Source organism: Cucurbita pepo, chromosome LG08 (assembly GCF_002806865.2).
Source record: "Cucurbita pepo subsp. pepo cultivar mu-cu-16 chromosome LG08, ASM280686v2, whole genome shotgun sequence".
Classification (NCBI taxonomy): domain Eukaryota; kingdom Viridiplantae; phylum Streptophyta; class Magnoliopsida; order Cucurbitales; family Cucurbitaceae; genus Cucurbita; species Cucurbita pepo.
Genome location: NC_036645.1, coordinates 4,757,364 through 4,781,027, shown reverse-complemented (window position 1 = coordinate 4,781,027; position 23,664 = coordinate 4,757,364). Strand labels below are relative to the sequence as shown.

General features: G+C 38.6%; 2 protein-coding genes across 3 annotated transcripts; one reads left to right on the top strand and one right to left on the bottom strand.

The window, feature by feature from the left end:
* Positions 1-7,365: 7,365 nt before the first annotated feature.
* Positions 7,366-18,773, top strand: LOC111800240 (rhomboid-like protein 20). The gene is made up of 8 exons (XM_023683841.1): positions 7,366-7,513; positions 7,637-7,737; positions 11,167-11,307; positions 11,969-12,035; positions 16,778-16,938; positions 17,024-17,125; positions 17,934-18,056; positions 18,349-18,773. Exons 1-8 carry the CDS (start codon positions 7,489-7,491, stop codon positions 18,511-18,513), a joined length of 885 nt encoding a protein of 294 aa, XP_023539609.1. The 5' UTR covers positions 7,366-7,488; the 3' UTR covers positions 18,514-18,773.
* Positions 18,774-19,072: 299 nt separating this feature from the next.
* Positions 19,073-23,145, bottom strand: LOC111800236 (dual specificity protein phosphatase 12-like). Of its 2 annotated transcripts, XM_023683838.1 has the most exons (7): positions 23,110-23,145; positions 22,166-22,653; positions 21,762-21,814; positions 21,592-21,656; positions 21,401-21,479; positions 20,090-20,395; positions 19,073-19,803 (listed from the first exon to the last, which is right to left on the bottom strand). In XM_023683838.1, exons 2-7 carry the CDS (start codon positions 22,603-22,605, stop codon positions 19,649-19,651), a joined length of 1,098 nt encoding a protein of 365 aa, XP_023539606.1. In that variant the 5' UTR covers positions 22,606-22,653; positions 23,110-23,145; the 3' UTR covers positions 19,073-19,648. The 2 variants fall into 2 exon arrangements, with proteins under 2 accessions (XP_023539606.1, XP_023539605.1); XM_023683837.1 differs by lacking the exon at positions 23,110-23,145 and having other exon boundaries at positions 22,166-22,698.
* Positions 23,146-23,664: the final 519 nt, after the last annotated feature.

Below are 23,664 nucleotides of genomic sequence, written 5' to 3'. Positions count from 1 at the left end.
CCTAGATGGGTTGCCAATCGCAGAACTGTTGTTTCGAGTGACCTCGCTCGAAGAAAGAGTTGCTCCTACGAGCAGCCCAAAACCGTCTGATAGTCCGGATAGCTCTGTCGCACACAAAGAGGGACGTGGCGAAGAGTTCGACGTACTACAAAACACAATGATGAGTTTGTTCAATGGATTGGCTGATGAATTCAGATCAACAGTCGACGACCTCCAAGAAAGGATGGCCGCCATGAGCACTCGAATTGAAGTTACCATGAAAGCCGTGGAAGGTGTCACGGCTGGACAAACTAGTGCAGGATCCAACAAACTAAGGTTCCCAGACCCTAGAGCCTTCAAAGGGAATCGGGACGCCAAAGAGTTGGAGAACTTCATCTTCGACGTCGAACAGTACTTCAAAGCCACAACGGCTTGTACCGACGACAAGAAGGTGACTGTAGCTGCGATGTATCTCGTAGACGACGCCAAACTGTGGTGGCGTACGAAGGTGCAAGACATCGAGGATGGATTGTGCACCATCGACTCATGGGAGGACCTCAAGAGAGAGTTGAGGGAACAATTCCTCCCCGAAAATGCAGGACACATAGCAATGGAGAAAATAGTAGCCCTGAAACACACTGGAAACATACGGGACTACGTCAGACAATTCTCAACCCTGATGCTGGATATCAGGGGTACAGCAGAGAAGGACAAGGTGTTCTTCTTTATAAATGGTCTACAACCGTGGGCCAAAACAAAGATACATGAGAACAGGGTCCAAACCCTAGCTGCCGCAATGGCCTGCGCCGAGAGACTCGTGGACTGTGGGAACGAAGCAGGATCCCAAAGAAGAGCGACACCAGCCCCAAACAATGGGGGCAAACCATACCGACCACCAGGCCATCGAAATGGAAGCCCCAACAGATCGAATGGATGGACGGATAGACCTCCTCAGAACAATCAAGCGGGGACATCTCGAGGGCCTTACCATCAAAAGAACCACCCGACGACGCCTTTGCAATGCATGCTATGTAAAGGCCCCCACAAGGTATCCTACTGTCCTCATCGGGCCTCTCTCACTGCACTCCAAGTGTCCATCCAAGAGAGCAATGAGGCAAGGGTCGAGACTTTGCTAGACAAGAAAGAAGATCACGACAACCCCCGAATGGGCGCACTCAAATTCTTGTCAGCCCTCCAACGGAAAGTCGAACCGAAGGAGATAATAGAGAAAGGGCTTATGTTCGTAGATGCCACCATAAACTCTCGACTGAGCAAGAGCACTCTGATAGACTCTGGAGCAACCCACAACTTCATTGCTGATCAAGAAGCCAGAAGATTGGGACTCACCATAGGAAAAGACCCGGGGAAAATGAAAGCTGTCAACTCCGAGGCCTTGCCTATTGTGGGAGTTTCCAAAGGAGTCCCCTTCAAAATAGGGGATTGGACTGGAGAGCTAGACCTTGTCGTGGTTCGCATGGACGACTTCGATGTGGTACTTGGGATGGAGTTCCTCCTAGAACACAAAGTCATCCCAATGCCATTAGCAAAATGCTTAGTGATCACCGACCGTAACCCCACAGTAATACCTGCAAGCATCAAGCAACCAGGTAATCTTCGGATGATCTCGGCCATGCAGCTGAAAAGGGGACTCGCACGAGAGGAACCTACCTTCATGGCCATACCACTGATAGAAGAGGCAACCACCGAAGAGACTGTCCCAGAGGAGATCAAGGATGTATTAGACAGCTATACCGACATAATGCCAGAGAGTCTACCACAAACACTACCACCTCGTCGAGGCATTGACCACGAAATCGAACTCCTCCCCGGGGTTAAGCCGCCCGCAAAGAATGCATATCGGATGGCTCCACCCGAGCTAGCCGAATTGAGGAAACAACTAGACGAGTTGCTGAAGGCGGGATTCATTCGCCCGGCAAAGGCCCCTTATGGAGCCCCCGTACTATTCCAGAAGAAGAAGGATGGGACGTTGCGTCTGTGCATAGACTATAGAGCCTTAAACAAGGTGACAGTACGCAACAAATATCCTCTGCCGATAATATCTGACTTGTTCGACCAACTTCACGGGGCCAAGTACTTCACGAAGTTGGACTTACGATCAGGATATTATCAAGTACGTATTGCCGAAGGGGACGAACCCAAGACGACGTGCGTAACAAGATATGGGGCCTTCGAATTCCTAGTAATGCCCTTTGGCTTGACAAACGCCCCAGCTACGTTCTGCACGTTGATGAACCAGGTTTTCTACGAATACCTGGATCAATTCGTCATAGTATACCTCGACGACATTGTTGTTTACAGCACAACCCTCGAGGAACACAAAGTGCACTTGAAGTTAGTGTTTGACAAGCTCCGGCAGAACCAGCTGTATGTGAAGAAGGAGAAATGTGCATTCGCACAAACATGCATCCACTTCCTTGGACATGTCGTCAGATGTGGACAAATCAGTATGGATAGCGACAAGATAAAAGCTATCCAAGAATGGAAGGTTCCTACTTCCGTATCTGAGTTGAGGTCCTTCTTAGGACTAGCCAACTACTATAGGCGGTTCGTCGAAGGGTTTTCACGACGAGCCGCCCCATTGACAGAGCTGTTGAAGAAAGACCACCCTTGGTCGTGGTCGAATGATTGTCAAATGGCCTTTGAAAATCTGAAAACAACCATGACGAGGGGTCCTGTCCTCGGGTTGGTTGACGTCACAAAGCCATTTGAAGTGGAAACCGATGCTTCCGACTTTGCTCTCGGTGGGGTCCTTATTCAAGAAGGCCACCCCATCGCTTACGAAAGTCGAAAGCTCAACGATGCCGAACGAAGATACACTGTCTCCGAGAAAGAAATGCTGGCTGTAGTCCATTGCCTTCGAGTCTGGAGACAGTATCTCTTAGGATCGCAGTTCGTAGTGAAGACGGATAACAGCGCCACTTGCCACTTCTTTGATCAACCAAAATTAACAGCAAAACAAGCCCGGTGGCAGGAGTCGTTGGCTGAATTCGACTTCAAGTTCGAACACAAAGCGGGAAAGAGTAATCAAGCAGCCGACGCGCTGAGTCGGAAGGGCGAACATGCGGCCCTGTGCATGTTAGCCCATATTCATTCAAGTAAGATCGATGGATCGATGCGCGACATCATCAAGGAACATTTACACAAAGACCCATCGGCCAAAGCCGTTGTCGAACTAGCTAAGGCTGGAAAGACACGGCAGTTTTGGGTTGAGGGGGACCTCCTGATAACCAAAGGAAACAGATTGTACGTCCCAAGAACGGGAGAACTGAGGAAGAAGCTCATTCAAGAATGTCACGACACCTTATGGGCCGGACACCCGGGATGGCAAAGAACATACGCCCTAATAAAGAAGGGGTACTTCTGGCCAAACATGCGAGACGACATCATGCAATACACCAAGACGTGCCTCATCTGCCAACAGGATAAGGTCGAGAAAGCCAAAGTCTCTGGACTCTTGGAACCTCTACCTGTGCCAACAAGACCCTGGGAAAGTGTATCTCTGGACTTCATAACACACCTCCCAAAAGTCGGGGAATATGACGCCATCTTGGTTATTGTGGACCGGTTCTCAAAATATGCGACGTTCATCCCCACTCCCAAATTATGTTCGGCGGAACTCACAGCCCAACTGTTTTTCAAACACGTTGTAAAGTTATGGGGCATTCCGTCGAGCATCATCAGTGACAGGGATGGCAGATTTATTGGGACATTCTGGACTGAGTTATTCGCTTTCTTGGGAACAACCTTGAACATCTCCTCGAGTTATCACCCTCAAACCGATGGACAGACAGAACGGTTCAACTGCTTGCTCGAAGAATACTTACGTCACTTCGTCGACGCTCGCCAAAAGAACTGGATACAATTGTTAGATGTCGCCCAATTTTGCTTCAATTGTCAAACAAGCTCGTCTACAGGGAAGAGTCCCTTTGAAATTGTAAGTGGACGACAACCGGCCTTACCCCATATTATTGATCATCCTTATGCAGGAAAAAACCCTCAAGCTCACAACTTTACAAGAGAATGGAAGCAGACGACAGATATAGCCCGAGCATATTTAGAGAAGGCTTCCAAGCATATGAAGAAATGGGCGGACAAGAAGCGTCGCCCCCTTCATTTCCGTGCAGGAGATCAAGTCCTTATCAAGCTGAGACCAGAACAGATCAGATTTCGTAGCCGAAAGGACCAGAGATTAGTTCGTAAATACGAAGGCCCGGTTGAAGTCCTTAAAAAGATTGGGGCTACCTCCTACCGAGTTGCACTCCCCGCATGGATGAAAATTCACCCCGTCATTCATGTGAGCAACTTGAAGCCCTATCACCCTGATCCAGACGACGACCATCGAAATACAACCACAAGACCGAGCATCGATCTGAAACAAAAAGAGACAAAGGAAGTGGAAGAGATCCTAGCCGACAGGGTTAGGAAGATAGGAAGACCTGTACGGACGATTCGTGAATTCCTTGTCAAATGGAAGAATCTCCCTACAGAGGAAACAAGCTGGGAACGCGCCGAAGATCTGAACTCCGCCGCCACCCACATCGCAAGGTATGAAAGTAGTCGGTTGACGGGGACGTCAACCAATTAGGTGGGGGAGGATGTCACGGTCATGCCTGTCCAGGGCCTGTTGCCCATGGCCGCATGCCCATGACAAGCCAAACCCTTGTCATGTCTTTTCATTCTAGTGTTTTTCCCTTTGTAATTCTAGAGCGTATGACACCTCAAGAAAATCATGTCTAGGCCTGCCAGAACTAAAATGGCCCAGAATGTACTATAGGGGGATATGACTAGTCGTCAACTTCTCCCTACCCAAGGTTATATATGCTAAGCCGTTGTTATCTTTCTCTTGCTTGCTTATATAACGTCTCTTTCTAAAATCTCTCTTTCAAAAATCTCGCTCTCTCCTCGTTTTCTAAAACCTTCTTTTAAAACCGAGGCTAGAGGCTCGACCGTACGTCGCTTGGCCGTAGGCGACGCAAGAACAAATTGGCTTAACTCACTTGTCGGTGGAAAGTGAGTGCCGCACAATCGCTAGTCCGCTGCCTTCGAAAGTGCGATTGTGTCACCCTGCACCATGTTTCCTTTATGGGATGTCATGTTTGGCCTCAAGTTTCCCTCACCTAGATGAGATGCCCTGCACCATGTTATGGGTACCCAAAGATTTCAAGATATTATGTTTATGTATGCACCGATCACGTGACCTTTATGGTCTATCATGAGGAGTAGTCTAGGGCCACGATGGAACAAGAAGAGAGTAAGTTACCTTAGCCAAGAATCAAGAACTACCTAAGACCTCCCACGGTACAGCGTGCTCATGACTTAGACTACGCTGCTTGGAACGCATGAAACCTTGAGTGTAGGTAGTCATACTGTATCATAGGGCAAGCCCTAAATGCATGATTAGACTACATTGCTTGGAACATATGAAGCCTTGGGCATAGGTTTTTAGACTGTATCAAAGGGCAAGCCCTAAGATGCGAGTTCAGACTACGTCGATTGGAACGCATGGAGCCTTGGACATATGTTAAAACTATGTCGCTTGGAATGTATGAAGCCTTGGACACAGGGTTGTCAGGTGCATGGCTAATGTCGTAAATCCTAGGGGGAGTGTCTTTGGGAAAGAACCAAGAACATAACAAGAATCTAAACAGTACCAAGAACAAGACAAACATCAAAGACTAGAACATGGATCAAGATCCAAGATCTAAGGACAAAAACCAAGAACAAAGAATCAAGAATCAAGAACCAAGAACTATAGTACTAAGGCCCTTAGATCAAAACAAAGGTTCCAGAATACAAGGACCAAGGTCCTCAAGATAGATCATGATAAGAACCCCAAGTCAATAACAAGAACTAAAGGGCCTAAATACTTACCACAAGAACCAAAATAAGACAAGAAAGAGTGTGTTAATCTAGCATATCAAGGACATGATTAAGAGCCTACAAGTAGGCTGCTTACTTATTCTTGTACTCATTCATTTTTGTTTTCAGGTAATAAGAAGTTGGTCGAGGTCGGGAGCGGACTTTGGAGCAGGTGCCATAGACAAACCTCACCCGTCGTCCTCAACCCTTATGTTTTAAAATATTTTGTGTATTTTCCTTATTTTGTGTTTTAACGGTTGTGTCGTGTTTTAATTACTTGCGTATGAACACTATTTTGTTTTAATGAATGTAATGTTTTAAATTTGGTTTGTTTTTTTTCACAAAAAATTAACCCGTCTTTTAGAGTCATCGAGTCAACCTCGTATTTACACAAAAAAAAAAAAAAAAAAAAAAACTTAGGGAAATACTGAAAGGCAAAACCCAAAGAAAACAATATATGCTAGTGGTGGGTTTGGGCTGTTACATGGGTCATCAATTTTTTCAACTTAATCAACCCTAGTTAAATAATGATATTGATTTATCTTCGAACATTTGATTAAGATTTACGACTCTATTTGAATAATTATTTTTAAACCTACTTGGGTTAAAAAATAAATAATAACATCTATAAACAAATCCCGACCTAAATAAGTTCATAATAATTCAACTAAGAGAGTTAAATTAGATTAATATAATTTTTTAGATTATTGATTTTTTTTTAACACCTTAATCATTGAAGTTTGAAAAATAGAGAAATACCAAACTAAGAGAGGAAAACTTGGAAGGTATTGAAACTAATTACCATGGATGAAAGGTAATCTTATTATTATTTTATCTACACATTTCTCATATCTTCAATATAGTTTATTTATTTATTATTATTATTTTTAACAAATAAACAAATATTAAACATCATATTCACGCTTGCTCTACGTTAATATTTTATATATTGAAAAAGTAGGGATAATACTAATTCATTAAAGTGGTATCGGTAAGTACACCCTTCTCATAGTATGGATACATGGAAGGAAATGTGATGTCCCACATTGGTTGGGGAGGAGAACAAACCACCATTTATAAGGGTGTGGAAACCTTCTCCTAGCAGACGCGATTTAAAAGTCAAGCCATGAAGGGAAGCAAAGTCCAAAGAAGACAATAATGAGTATAGTCATCACCGAGTTCTTTCAGCATGTGACACACACGATAGATATCATGTTTTTAAGATTTACTGAATAAAAAATAAAATTTATTTATTTATTTTAAAAAAGTGGCAACATTTCATGAAAAATGTATTGACCTGATTATGCCTAGTTTTAATATTTAGATTAAAAATTTGAAAAAATAAATTGTGAAAAAGTTGATTTAAGATTGAGAATTATTATAATTAATAAAATGGAGATTTTGTAGGTAAGAAATAAAAGGTAAGAGTGAATTATTGGAAAATCATATATTTAAAAGAAAAATAAATAGAAAATATAAATAGTAATTTCCAATTTCGAAGCGAAAGGAGGACGAGAAATGAAGTTCCAGTCCTAAGCTCCCAACAGACAACAAATCAAAATCAAAATCAAAATCAAACGGAGAAAGCCTCTGACCGTCTGAGAGGGTCATTGCTTCCTCTCTGAGACCATGAACGGCGGCCCCTCTGGTTTCAGTGCGTCCTCTTCAATTTCTCTCCTCTCTTCTCTTCTCTTCTGATGCTTAACCACCCACTTTCTCCCTTTTCAATTTCTGTTCCACCTTGATTCATTTGCTTGTGTTCTTCTCTCTTTCGCAGACAATGCCCCTGTCACCCGGACCTTCATCATTGCCTCCGCCCTTTTCACCGTTTTCTTCGGGATCCAAGCCCGCTCTATTAAGCTTGGCTTGTCCTATCAGGTACTCTTCTCTCTCTTTCACTACCCAGATGCTTTTTCGCCAACTGTGGGTTGGTTTTATGTTCGAGACTAGGGTAGATTTGCTTCTTCGGTTAAGACGAGCCCTTTGCTTGGTTGAGTGTTTGACCTTCGATTCCGCGATGTATTGAGCATATACCCAGATTATAGATCGAACCGGCCGAGTTAATTGATGCATAATTGAAACTGGGGATCCTCTTTTCCTCATGTATGTAATCACTCAGTTTAATCGACCTTATGGGCCTCTGCAATTCTGCTTTTGAATTGTATCTATCTTTAAGTAATTTTTTTTTATTGCTGGATGAGGAAGGTGTAGCAGAAGTTGTCTCGTGGCTGGTTGTACGTTATGTGACTTGCCCATGAAATGTTTAGGTGTTCCTATCAGGAGATAATCCAAGTTCAGTAACATTTTTGGAGCCTGGTAGATATAAATTTTTGGTAGACTAAATAAGGATTAGTTCTAATTTGTGAAAAGAAGGTAGACTTTGGTGCAGTCAGTTCCTAATTAAGTCATCTAATGAGATATTACATCATGTCCCTTCAAAAAAGGGTGGGTTAAGGATTTAACACCCTAGAAAGAGGATCGTACTGACATCGGAAAAATAATTGTGAAGATTTTTGCATGAGCTTAGGAAATTTGGCACAATGTTATTGTCATCAAATTCGGATGAAAGAGGCATGTTATATTGAAGTAAAAGAACATTAGTTGGTAACACCCATGGTCTTTCATCTTAAAGCTATGAACTAATTTTGTGAAATTTTTGGAATTAAGATGGTGTGACAATATTTGGTTGGATGGGCAACTCTTGAATGACCCTTTTCCAATGTTATTCTCTGTTGCTATAAAAATTGGAGGTTGGATTAGGATTTTCAGGATTTGGAGACAAGAAACTGGAGATTGTACTCGGAGCTTAGAAGAATAGGAAGTAGCCGAATTTTCAAGGCTGATAGAGAGGTTAAATGTAGAACAATTAAGAATAGCTCAAGACAATAGAGCGTTAGTGCTATATGCTTCAAGGGAATTTTCAACAAGATCTATGCTATTTAAAATTTTAGTGGCAGAAACAATCTTGGCGGAGCATCTGATTAAAGGAACAATGGCAAATATCCATATCCACATGTATCTATCTATATATATATATATACCTATTCATTTATGGGTATACCTTTCTAAGCTATATTAATATATAATAATTATTATTTTCGGGGGGGGGGGGGGGGNGGTCTCACTATTGCTATATGTTCTAAGCTTCTTCAATATATGATGGGCTTTTTATACTATGAAGAGTAATGCCCTACAATTACTCAGTGGTCAGGTACTTTAGAGAAAGGAGGCCCAAACAAAAACCTCCTTTCTCTAAATGAAAAACTAATTTTGATGGATGAAAGAACAAAAGAAAGCCAAACAAAAACCTCGGCTTGGTCATCATGAGAACTACAAAACAAGCCAAGAAATTCAATAAAAAGGAATTTAATTGTTATCAATCAAGAAAACATAAAAGATTAGAATTATAAACCCAAGTAGATGCATTAAAATGTGCCCGATCTCAAATCTTCTCCCATGATTTGTCAATTTCTGATGAGATTCTTCTGTTCTTTTCAATCTAATATTTTACAAGACTGAAAAAAACTAGCTTGCCAGAGTAAACAAATTCATCCCTAAACAAAGGACTCAGGATAGCTTCCTCTATCATTCCATGAAAACGTGAAATAAAAAACATAGACATGCTAGCAATCTGCCATAATCGAGACCACAACATGGTAGCAAAAGGGCATAGCAACTATAATTATCTGTAGCCCCCTGCTCAAATGACAACAATTGGGGAAGGACAATACAAAATGGTGTGGCTAAAAAAGTAATAATTCTTTTTAAAGTGTCTGGAAAAGAACCATTCTTTTGTGGGATTGTAATCTTTTGAAGTTTTGAGAAGAAGTTAAGGACTAGAGCATGGAGTAAAAAAAAACTAATTGATTGTTCTAATACTTGCAAGTTTATAACTACAAGGAGAAAGTCCATACATGACTATGTTTGTGTTTTACACTTTTATCCTTTTTTTTCTTCTAATATCATATTTTTGGGGCTAAGGAATGAGAAAGACCTTTCCCTTGCATCATGATTTCAATTTCATTTCATTCAAAAAGATCCAAGTTTGTCTCAACAATGTTTTGTCATTCCAATCGTGTTCCATTAAATAGGAACAACCAAGCTGATAAAATTTGATAACTCTCAGATGGAGAATTAGAAAGAAAAATCCATTAGATGACTAATTTTGGTTCTAAGGCATCTCAGGCAGTGAATCAAATCCATGGTGCAAGGTTTTCTTATTAACATGCAATATTGATTTAGAAAAGTGAAGAGGAAATTGAAATTTATTTATTTTTCTATAAACCAATATTTTTTCATAATTTTTTTGTGTTGATAAGAAACAAGATATGATGAAGGAAAGGGATATTTTCATGCACGATATGAAAATATTATGAAAGATGGGAGGAGAGCCAGGCACGAAACATCCTGTTGCCCATGGGAACATTGAGGCTGGTGTAAAGGGAGGTACACCAATAAAGAGCCAAGAAAAGAGAACCAGATTTAAAAAACAATCAAAAGTCTCTTAAGAATCAGTATCATTGTTCCTTTTTGGCCAATTCCTCCTATGAATAAAAGGACCTACCTTGAAAGAGTCTAGATATATGTAACCACAAAAGAAGAATTACAGCCAAAAAGGCCAGAGAAAAGAGGGAGGAAGCTTCTATCTCCATCAATATAAGTTGTTCAAAAGATTAGTATATTACGAACTATCTATTAGAGGCACTCCACTTCAAGCCCTCTGCTGTATATTTCGACTCAAATGTAATTTTTTTTGTAGCATCTTTATAAATCCTGTCGATTCTTTCCGACCCAAAATTTGAATCCAAACCTTTAGAAATGGATACTGAAACAAGGAGCTTGCCTTTGTCCCTATATTGCTGTGGGTCTGTGAAGGATTTCTACAATAGAAGTTTTAGATGAATGCTCTTTTATTACTTGGTGGTTACGGGTTTAATTTGAAAGGGAAAGAAGTTGGAACTAGTTTACTTGCTTGTAAAATTGGAAATGGGAGGTTCTTTGTACAGGAACCAGTATTTTATGAAATTCTTTATAAGATTCTAATATAATGAAGTCGCAGTGGTAGGAAGTTTTTGTTTAAAAGTTTGGACGGGACATGAATTTGAATAAGCTGCGCTAAAGGGATCCACTGGTAGAAATATTATTTTTATCATTTTAACTGCTGCTATTCCATCTTTGTTGCATATATAATCCTTTTATATCGGACTTAAAGGCGACTTATTTTGTTCTTTTTCCATGATAGAGATTACCTTAATTTGTGTGGTAGAAAGGACACTTTTGACTAGTTAATTGTCATCTTTATGGCAGGATGTGATTGTGAAGCTTCGCTTTTGGAAGTTAGTGATGTCAGTCTTTGCCTTTTCATCTACTCCTGAATTGTTGTTCGGACTGTTTTTGCTTTATTACTTCAGAGTATTTGAGAGACAGATAGGCTCCAACAAATATTCGGTAAGTTTTATTCAATTCATACTGCAGGATTTTATTAAAACATGTCATAATGAAGCAACCAATCACGATCTTTAAATTGATGGGTCACATTAATACAATGCAGTGCCTGATGTATTAACTCTTGTACCATGTATTTGTTTATCTTCAATGAATAGAAGCATAAAAAATCAGAAAGTGTATAAAAGTAGATGTAGTATAAGTTTTGTGGTCATACATGTGATGCCGTATTCATTTGGAATACTAAAAATGGTATTGAATTAATACTATGCCCCTTCTGATAACATACTAATCTTCCTATCATATCCATTACTAGTACTGACAACATTTTTGTGGTCATTGACATGACAAAGTGGGCACCTATATTTGAAATACTTTATTGTTTTTCATTTCTATTTGCTTCATGGAATAAGGTTAGCAGACTGAATTTAGTACGATCATTGCCTTTAGTTTCTATTCTACAAAACAGATACGTTTGGGTCAGGAAGTGTGAGTCATGCTTGCATGCTAATATTGACGGTGATAATTTGTTAATTATAACATTCTTCACTCCAATTGTCAAACATATTATGTTTTATTTTTTGTGCACAAAACTCTTTTTCCCCCTTAGTTGATGTGTATTTCTTCGTAAAGAGATTTATGTTAATATTCTGTCGTTTTGCAGGTCTTTACCTTGTTCTCTATAATAATCTCCCTACTTTTTGAGGTCCTTGCAATAACATTACTTAAAGGTATGCATTTTGGTTTAATATGCTTGGGCAGCTAGCACAATTCAAGCTCATGTTTGATTATTGGTTTGATGTTGTTTAACATCCCTTTCCTTTTTAAATTTTTAGAGGTGAACTCTCCTTCTTTCCCTTCTTTTTCTACTGTAAAATTTGTTTACTTGGATTGGAAGTCCTTCCTGATCTTTCTGGCATTTTCGCTTGTAAGCCTTTCTATACCCATCTAGTTTCTTCTCTCTCTACTTATCTCTTCAGAAACCTTTGAAAGTTGATAATCCGAATGAAATTCCTTTTTTCTTTTCCTGATTGATGGCTTTAGGAAGAATTAACACCTTGGATTTTATCCAGAGAACCCATTACTTTGTCCTTGGCCCCAATTGGTGCTTTATGTGCAAGGGGCCTTGAGAAGATTTTTAACCGTTTGTTATGGCTTTGTTTGTTTGCTTCTCTGTTGTGGAGTCAGTTTTGGCATATTTTTGGTTCCTACCTGAACGTCTGTATGATGGTGGTGCGACATTTGATCCTCCATTTTGGGATAAAGACTGTTATTGCAAGCTTGCTTTTGTGTTGTTCTTTGAAGTATTTGGTTTGAAGGAAACAGGAGAGCCTTCATGGTTTTAGAACAGTTCCTTCCTAGACATCTTCTGACCATTCCTCTTAAGATATCCTAATTCTACGAGTCTTGAATCAAGCAGCCACTTAAATTTGAGAGCTAGATGGAGATGGTGAGGTAGATCTTTGATTATTATAGGAGTTTTTGCAATCGGAGGGAGAGAAGGGCTAGGTTTTGTTTTGTTTTTTTTTATTTTTTATTTCAAGGGTTGAGTAGTCACACTTAATCCCTCTATAATTTTTGGTATTTTCATTCATATCTCAACTATACAAAATATCATAATAAATACAAGGTACAGCAACTTATAAAAGAATGAATATTTTACCATAAACCAAATCTTAAAACATACCTAAAAAAAAGAATAGAAAATAAAGATGAGATAAAATCCTAAAATACGAGAAACAAGGTTACCCTTAACCTTGACCATAATTTACAACACTCCCCCTCAACGTGGATTGAATGTATTATACAATCCCAACCTGCTATTCAAATCTTCAAGGTTAGGTCATGGTAAAAGCTTGGTAATAATATCTGCTAATTGTTGCTTGAGAATGGATGTGGACAAAGACACTACACTCGAAAACTCTAGGGACCAAATCAAGAGATTGAACACAAAGATGAGAAAATGATTGAAGGAAGACTTAATGAGGAGCAACTATGTGGGATTGATCAATTATGTGGAAATGAGATGACGATTCTTGCATTAAGCCACTCCATTTTGTTGATGAGTATCAACACAAATGCCAAGATGAAGAATTCCGTGAGTGATAGGTAATCCTCAAGACATGAACTAAAGAATTCTTTTGCATTGTCTATTTTGAGGACACAAAATTTGGTTTGATGTTGAGCTTTTGATCATATTAGGAAAATGTTTGAAATGTTGGTGAGCTTAAGATTTTTTTTCTTAGCAAAGATCCATGTAACATAGATCATCAACAAAGGAAATATGCTGTCGAGCCACAAAGATTTTTTTTTTGAAGGGTCCCATACATTGCTATCAATAAATGAAAAAGGACTTGACGGTTAATAAGCAATGTATGGATAGGGGTTTCAAGTATGCTTGATAATCTGAAAAATATCACAATTGAACAATGTAAGATTTTTATTATGAAGAAGATTTTGAAACAATTTGGAGAAATACGAAAAATTTGGATGACCTAACTGATAGTGTAATAACATCATTTCACTATCTTTATTGATACAAGAAGAAAACTTATTACTGGAAACAAAGGAAGATAAAAACTAAGAATTGTCTCCAATTGCTAGTGAGCCTTGATCATAGTTGAGAGGATAAAGTCTGAAAAAGTTCAGCACTGCCAATTGTCTTCTCCAGTTCGAATTCTGCAAAAATACGTTAGTTTGGATTAAACTTAATCGCACATTTAAGATCACGTGTCAATTTACTTATTGAAAGTAAATTACAACCCAAGTCTAGGATATGTTATACAGAGTTAAGATATAAATTTTGAGTAACTCTAATGGAACTTGTCCCAACCACTTTGGAGTTTGACCCATTTGCAATTTTCACAAGGAATTGGAGGTGCCGACTTGATAGTTTTGAAATAGTGATGCATTCCTTGTCATATGATGTGATGCTCCAGTGTCTACAATTCAATTCCTTCCTTTACTAGTTAACAAAGCAGGAGGTATAACTTCCTGTGCAGCCAGTATTGCTCCCTGGCCAATGATCTTTTGTTTTGCATCTATTTGTTATTTGCTAAATGGTGTTGACTTCGAATTGTCAGAATTATCCGGAGCTACTTTAACCACATAGGCCCTACCATCATGATCATTGTGATGCTTAGGTTTCCAATTAGCAGGCTTCCCATGGATCTTTTAGCATGTGTCTTTTATATTACCCCCCGTTTTGCAATTCTCACACCGAGGCCTCAATTGTTTTTGCTTTTTGTCACTTTGTACCATTGAGTTAAAACTACACTAGCAAGTACAAATGCTATCAAGAAAGTAGAGACTGATTCTGATTTGCCCAATATTGCACATTTCCTACTTTCTTCTCGCCTTACTTCAGAGAAGGCTTTGCGAAGAGTTTGGCAATGACTTGGTTCCCATGTTTCGACCTCGAACTTCATCAAGATCGTTGATAAGGCCAAGAAGGAATTTGAGTGTCTCTTTTTGCTCAAGAATTTCCGTTTATTGAGTCGTATCATTGGCATACTTCCATGAATAGACTTCAAATAAATCCACTTTTTTCCAATGATGGGAGAGTGTATTAAAGTAATCAGTAACAAATTGATAACCTCAGCAAAAATCATGAAGGATTGTTTCTATGCTAAACAATTCTGAAGTGTTCTTACTAGAGTATGTTTCCTTGAGATTGTCCCAAATTTGATGCGTTGTTCCATACAGAAGAAAATTTTCACTTATCTCATTGGTTGTGTAATTAATTAACAACGACATGACCATGTTATTTTCTACTTTCCACTTCATGAATTCGGGATTAGTTGCTTTAGGCTGCACAATCTCTTTCGAGAAGTACTCATTCTTACCCTTGCCACATATGAACATCAAGACTGACTATGACCATTGGATATAATGTAGCCATTCAATGTGTGACCCATAATATGGGCAAATGATGATGAATCATATCCTCCTGGACCATTAGAGATTGGTTCGATTGATTTGGAAGAATACATACTCATGAAAAATCGGACAAAATGTAGTAGTGAAGAACTAGGTCAAAAAGAAAAAATTGCAGCAATTAGGTCGACAACAGTCTTTGGCGATAAGCAATGACGATGTCAGAGGAGTCGGACGTTAGTGATGATGGAGGGAGTCAGCGTCGGAGGAGGGTGCTTCAGTCGTGAGTCGGTATCGAATGTGGGTGGTAGTCATGAGAAGCTCACGATTTTTCTATTTGAGTGTTAAAGGGAGGAGAACACCGCAAAGGGATCGTCAGAAACAAGGACTATTGACCATTAACCTTCTGTGGTAGGCTGATTAGTTGGAAAAGCCTTTTGGCCTTTGCATGAACGGTTTTATTGGTAAATTTATAAAGGTTAATAGGAGGTGGTTGAATAAGTTATTGTAGCATATTTCTTGAATTTGAAAACAGATGTTAAAGCTGACGTTAGCACCTCATTCCTTGGAAAACTGATTTCATCTAGATTAGGAACTTTATTGCTTTTTTAGCCTTTACAGTCTTACAAAGATTGAAGATTCTATCATGGGTTGCTCCCGAACAAAGTTTCGATGGCTTGTTTCAGCTTGTCTATAGTGCCTTCGTTGTTGGTTTGTCCAAAATGTTATAGTTCAATCTGGTGGCTGCTTTGTTTGGAAATTATTATTATGTATTGAATATATATATAATAAATTTTTTAAAAATTGAGGTCAAGGTTATGATTGAACTTGTGCTTGGTTCGGGATGGAGAGATGAAATACACAATAACTAAGAAATTTCAAGATCGGGACTAGATGTAGTAGCATAGATAATGAAATTATGTAATTATAGTTGAAGAAAATTCAAGATCGGTACTAGATGTAGAATAGATAATAAAGTTTATGTAATTATAATTTTAAAAAATTGGTTGCAGTTTGGTTTTGATCTAGATGAAAGTAGATATGTACTAAACATATGTAATAAGATTTATAAAATATGGAGTTGGGGTTACAGCTAAGATGTGGATGAAGACGTGAAATATATAATAATAATAATAATTTCCTTTATAAAAAACATAAAAACGAAGGATTGAGGTTGGATTTGATGCTGGAATGGAGTTCATCGGGATGAGTTTTAGACAGTGGAATACATTATAAAAGTTTTAAGCATGGGGCCACAGTTAGGGAACAGAGAGAGAAAATGAGATGGGGGGGAAGGCGGATAAGATCTTCATTTAGTTGGTATCTGGTTTTAACTCTCATCATTTTCTCATTGGACATAAGTTATGTCAGCAATTTTGCAATAGAAGTTAATTTTATCCCATCTTGTTAACATTGGAGTTCATTTTTGTTGCACCTTACATTCAGAAGAAATTTTATCAATTTATTTTTTTCTTTTTCTTTCACAGATTTTAGCATTAGAATCTTAGAGAGAATATATATCTTAGCATTAGCAGTAAGATCTAATGATCTTGACTTGGCTAACACTTTTCTTTTTTCTTTTTTTTTTTTGGGGCAGATCCTGCAGCCACTGCTGCCAATCTAGTTACTTCTGGACCTTATGGTCTTTTATTTGCTTCCTTTGTACCCTTCTTCTTTGATATTCCTGTTTCAACTCGGTTTCGTGTATTTGGAGTTCGTTTCTCTGACAAGTCTTTCATATATCTTGCTGGTCTTCAGGTTAGGAGTTTGCTTTACTTATATTGGTTTTGATACCTCTTTCGTTTCTCTACCTGTATAATCTAGTTTGTTGTTGATCTTGCAGCTCCTTCTGTCCTCGTGGAGAAGATCCATCTTACCAGGGATATGCGGCATTCTTGCTGGTTCCTTATATCGTTTGAATGTATTTGGCATCCGCAAAGCCAAGGTTATATTCAAAATTTGCATAAACACATTGCTTCCTTAGTTTTCTATCTGAAATTATGATTCTGGTATATTAAATTGTAGTTGGGGCGTTTCAGTATTTGGTTAAACTGTGGAAATTAAACTCAGGATAGGTGGTTTATGGCCCGTCAACCTTTACCATTTTAGAAGGGATGAATTATGAATATTTTGATACCTTTTCTCTCTGCGGCACCATTTCACTGCATGCATATACAGGATTCTTTATGCAGAATTTGAGTTAAAATCTTCATTTGGCTTTTTGATTAGCTAATCACCGTCAGCCTCCTGGTTCTCCCAACAATAAATGCTCCTATTCTTGACATTTTGAATGGAATTGGTACACCTTAGATGCTTCTGACATTCTCTAGGACCCAACTGTTGTTCATAGTGTCTTATCTTCAATATTCTGGTTGGTCATGCAACCAATGCAACCAATGATTTGGCTTGGCCTCATCTGTCGCCAAATAATCTAATAAGAGTTGTTTCTTATCCGAGGAAAAAAATGAATGATAGGATCTGTCTTTCGCACTCAACTTGTCTGATTACTTCTACAAGTCCCGTCCACTTTAAGCCTTCATATATCGATCAAACTTACCTATACTTTTTCTTTTCCAAGATCTTCTATAATATTCTGATGTTAGAAATTTTGACCTTTTTATGATGATTTCATTCTTTTATTTGTTTTTGTTCATTTTGATTCAGTTTGATGAAGTTTCTCTCATTTTTCTCTCATTAGGTATTTTATAGTTTTCTAAAAAAATGCATTATTTTATTATTTTCGTGCTTCACAGTTTCCGGAGTTCATCAGTTCATTTTTTTCGCGATTTTGTTTGCCATCTGTGGGGAATCCTCCAGGAGCCCCAAACAGAGATGTTAGAGGAAATATGCCATCATTCATGAGCCGCCAGGTTGAGGTTAGTACATTTGGCGAATGCTTCTATCAGCTATTAGTTTCAACACATATTTGATAAGCTACACCATTTGAGGAAGAGATTTTGACTATTTAATAGATTTCTCGTCTGCTGACCAACTTTTAGGCATGAGACTGTGCCATCGTAATTGTGAGATTGTGGGTACTTGCTAACGTTATAGTCCTTAAAATAATCTATTTGGATGTAGTTAACGAGTACATGGGTGGCGGCATGAAAAACGCAAGTTTTGCACTTCAGCCACTTAACTGGTTTATTTTGTGTTGTGCTATTATAGAGGAACTTCACTCCTGTGCCAACTGCCTCAGAACCACCGGAGGACTCCATTGCTACCCTTGTTTCGATGGGCTTTGACAGAAATTCAGCCAGGCAGGCACTTATGCGGGCCAGAAATGATGTTAACATGGCAACCAACATCCTTCTTGAATCACAATCGCACTAATTTCATGAAAAAAAATCTGGGTATTATGAAACCTTTGATCTCCACAATTCCGAGAACAATCAAATTCAGTATCAAGGGATGATGGTCGGACAAACTTGCCTTTGCTGACATCTGAGTTTTGATAGGTTGCAGGAACTCACCATGCAATTTTCATTAACTCTTACGAGTTCCCTTTCTATTCCTCTATCTATCGTAGGTGTGAAATTTTCTTGCTACGTGATGTCTGATTACAAAAAAAAAAAAAAAAAAAAAAAAAAAAANGGTATTAAGCTAAGTATTAAATTAAGTTGGCAGAGATGTTTAAGGAAGCAGATGTGCAGAATTCTCTTGTTCTGTGATTATCTATATAAAAGTTGCATATTCTTACACAAGTTTTATTGGGGCACTATCAAGCAAGATGAACAATTCTGTTTTTTTCTTGGTAAGTTATATTTTGTATGATTTATTGGTTGGTTTCGTTTTTGGTTTTGAGAAGGCACTGATTTACTAACTTATTCAAATTTAGGATAGATTTGTAGATAAAACATTCGAATGATAATATGAACTCCCTCCATAATGCTTTCACAATCTAACCCTGAGCGATGCATTAAAAACCACATTATTATTCAGCTTCATTGCTGAAAGCTATGCTTACAAAGCCTGCAAATTGTAATACTTCACGACAATTAAACATTTACCAACACATTAAGGCCACAAAACCAAGATGGCCGCTCAACGTTTAAAATGACAAACAGAAAATAATAATAATAATAACAATAATAAACAAAATAAAATAAAGGGGGTTACTTGAGAAATGGACAACAGGAGCATCACCACTTTCTGTGGATGTGTTCAAACCTTATGCATCACACAATATCAACGCGGGAAGCCAAATTCCGAGAAAACATGTATGAATCTCCATCTAAACGTGATTTTGAAATGAGAAAGAGAACAATACGTCTCCACCGTTGATCCTCATCTCATAGCGAGTGGTGGGAATATGTAGGAAGCAGAATTTTCAAACCTGTATGCAGTTCCTTTCCCTAGTGGCAGCAGGCATTGTAGTATATCTAATATCTGCGTTTTGCATATGAGAAAAGAGAGACAATAGGCATCCTCAAGTTTGGAATTAGGAAACCTCTGTTCCAAGAAAGCTTCAGACAGTTGAGATGTCCACTCGGCTTTTGTGAAGCTGAAATGCTGGGGTGATCCAGCTTCCGCAACTGCATTGGATGCCCGACCAATTAAAGTATCCAAGGCGACCTTCACAATGAGCACACGATAACTTGCCTTCCAATGCACCTTCTTCAACTGGGTAATAGAACAAAAATTCAACGTAGGGTTTTTCATAATTGTAGATCCAAAGAAAAACCATATTTAAATAATGCATTACCAAAAGGTATCTACTAGCTCTGTCTATATATGGAAACTGTTTCTCCATGAAAACCCTTTTTTTTTTTTCAACAGGAGAAACCGACTCGACCCAAAACTTCCATTGGGTGATGATTTCAACAAAAAACTAGTTGAAGTTCATACAAGCAATGAATTATCAGATATGTAGAAGATACGGCAGAGGTCATAAAAGAAAAGGATTTACCTCCTGTCATCCACCGGAGGGGCTCAATAAAAATAGATGAGCACTCAGGTTCCTCTGACTTATTAAAAGTGTTTCCACTTTTTCTCTTACGCCAGTCAAACGACGACTCACCTTCGCCAGGAATGTGATCCACCACATTTTCCTGCAAGGCAACCAGCCTTCGACATTTCTTGCAGCGGTATGCACGTGCAAGGGAATTATCTACTTGTTGGGATGACTGTACGGCTGAAGCAACTTCACAGGTCAAGCCTGGATCTGCTCCAAGTTTAGAAATGTTGATTTTCTCCCCGCGGTTATAGGACTCGCCTGAAGGCATGGAGAGGCAATAATTTAAAAGAATAAGCAAAATGGAAACTCACAGCTAAATCGTTATAAAGAGGAAGAAAAATGTCAATCACTAGAGGTGTAAAAGTATGAACCAGAGCCAGAATCCCAAACCAAAAGTCCAACAAAAACATGTGTTATACGTGCAACTTATTTATGTTCGACTGGAAAAGTTATTACCAACGTAAAATTGGGAGAAACTATAGAAAAGATTGAGATCATTAATAATACAATTCTCATGCTAGATTAGATCAATAGCCCAAGCTTGACCAGGTCAAGGACTAAGTACTAGGTTGGCCCAAACTTTGATACTATGTTAAATCATCAATCAACTCAAAAACTGGATGATTATGGTAAATTTTATTTTATATACACTCCAACTGACACATAATAATTGACATGTAAGCGATTATTTCCTTTTTATTTTAAATCTTTTGACCTGTAAATGAAGTTCAGGTTAAAAAATATGCCTTATCTTGAGCAAGCAAAAATCTGTGATGCATGGCTCTCAAACCTAGCCAAAACAGATGTTCCTCGACTCGACAACTGTTCTGGTAATACTATAATCTGGGAAGAAATGGCAATGCTCAATCTCCTGCTTAAATTCACAGGCCTTCATCAACCGTCCCTTGACACAAAACTAAAACCCAGAATCTAAGATACAACTAAACAAAATAACTAATATTATTTTCCTTTTTTAAAACATTGTGAATATTCGGCCAGCTTACACACCCCTTGACTAATCATAGGAGAGACCGCAGGATCCTACATCATACAGCTGTCAAGAAACACTAGGATTTTATCCTAAGTAGGTGACCACATAAATACTCTTGAATAAAAGCTTGTGGGAGGGAACTATAGACCAAAAAGATAATATTGAAAAACAAATCCAGGAAATGAATGAATTGAACAACAGCAGTACTCATTCAAACAAATGAACTAGATTGAGACAATACAGGAGGGGGCAGTGAAAGAAACACCACGTACCCAATATTTTCAGGCGAAAACGCTTGTATATGGGACTGGCATAATCAACCTTGAAACCCATGTCCTCGAACAGTTTTAACTGCAATGAATACAGATTAATAATTAGAAAATTAGAATGGTATATCTAGTGCATTGACATTCTGCACAAGACCTTTCAGTATCTTATGAATTAACAATATTTCCAAGATCACCTGCTCCATAAATCCATCATTGGGGCTGACAAACTCATTGCTTTGTCGCAAGGAATCAAGTGCATCTGCATCAACGTATAAGAAAGAAAAACTAGCAATAGGTCGGAACCATAAGCAACTACATACACTGGTTCATAATAGTTCAAGCAAATAATGTATGCTTATCACACCTTCTAGAGATAGCCGTTCCTTTCTCATAAGGTATGATGTGATGACAGCAGCACTGCAACGAATAAATGCAAAGGATGATATAAATACTTGATAATGAGAAAACTGGGGAAAATTTCACATAAGGCTGCAGTGGATAAACTATAATACAGCATGGGTATGAAGTATATGAATCATTCCTAATTTTATTAACTTCAAGTATGAGGAAGTTTGTATCAAGTTTTATGCAGTTCTCCTTTGTATGGAAAAGCTAGTTCTCTCTAGCTCAATGTCATTAACCATTCTTTTCAATTTGTGGCTGGAGAGGAATAAACACATCTTTTAGAGGAATAAACACATATCAAAGCAAAAGATGAGTGGTTACAGAATGAAAATAGCAACAGCCTAACAGGAAAGTTTGTCATACCTTCTTGATACTCCAGCAAAGCAATGCACCAGAACAGATCCCTCTTTTCTACCCTGCTCAATGAAATCATAGCACACATTCAAATAATCCAACAGATCTTCATTTTCCATATCTCTCAGCGGCACTGCCATCCTCACAACCTTCAAATCCTTTCCAGCATGTTCCAATGAGTACAAGAGCTTCTCAGGTGATAAGGAACTCTTCGACCCATCAACATAGTCATTCTCAGAAGCTGATTCACAGCCACCCCCACCTACATATACCTTCTTAATTTCTTTGCTGGGAATTGACAATCCACTGCGCCATTCAGAAAAAAACGATGCTGACGCAGAACTAAGAACTGATAATATATGCGTGATTTCTGAGCTACCATGTCGCAGAACTTCCACGGCATCGCCAATATTTCCAATGAAGAGATTCTCACGCACAAGGTGAGGCATGACAATATATGAAGATCAGATATCAAAGACGCCGAGTAGACAATGTTCCTGCAACACAAGTGAAACTGCATTAGTTTCTCTCCTCGCTTTCAATTAAGCGATAACTACATGCGTAAAAGTACCCCCTGGATCACTTCGATTATAATTCAAATTTGAACATAAATCCTAAACCGGTTCAGTACAATACTTTAACTAACTAGTAACCCTTAGCATACGAGGAACTTATTGGACATTGTTCCTCTATATGATCGTAGAAACTTGAGAGAAAGGGACATTATTATTTCACCGAGCTCACTGACGGCAACCGAAGTGAAATTAAACATAAAGCAGCTCGATACATGATAGCAGAGACGGGATTTGAGGAATCAAGAATGTTTGTTGAATAAATTCCAGAAAGAAGCGTGTAAGTTTTTGCAGGAATCATGGAAATTGAAAGTAAAAATCCATAATAGGAGGCAGAGATTGGAAAAAGGAAAAAACATGGTTGAGAGAAAGAAAGATGACCTGAAATTCGGAGGAAGGCAAGCGGTATTCTGCGTTTTGACATACATGTATTATACTTATAAAAGAGTTGACACGTGTGAGAAGGGAGGGGAAGAGTTGGCACGTGAGTCAGCTTTCCACGTGGCGTTAGAAGACAGACCACGGAGGGTTTATTGGAGTAGGATTGAGAATGCCTTTGGGAATCATTGCACATACACAGTAACAAATATTATTATTTATTATTATTATTATTAGCAGTAGCAACAGAAAAACATCTGAGGCCTGGTGTAAGAGCAGCCCACATGGCTGTCCACGTCAATCCCAATTATTCCTAAATTGTATCCAATAATATGATGCCAACAATCACTTTAGATCTATGGATTTAGAGGCCCCTCCATCTCCCTTTCAAATGTGCCAACTCTTCAATCCCTTTTAATAATTATATAGTGTATAAGTTTTTCCTTTTAATAATCGTAGCTTTTTGCGACCCTCCTCATTTGGATACCGATTTTAATTTTGATTGTCACGTAGAACCCATGCTTATCTTTAAAATATTGATAAGAATGTTAGAATATT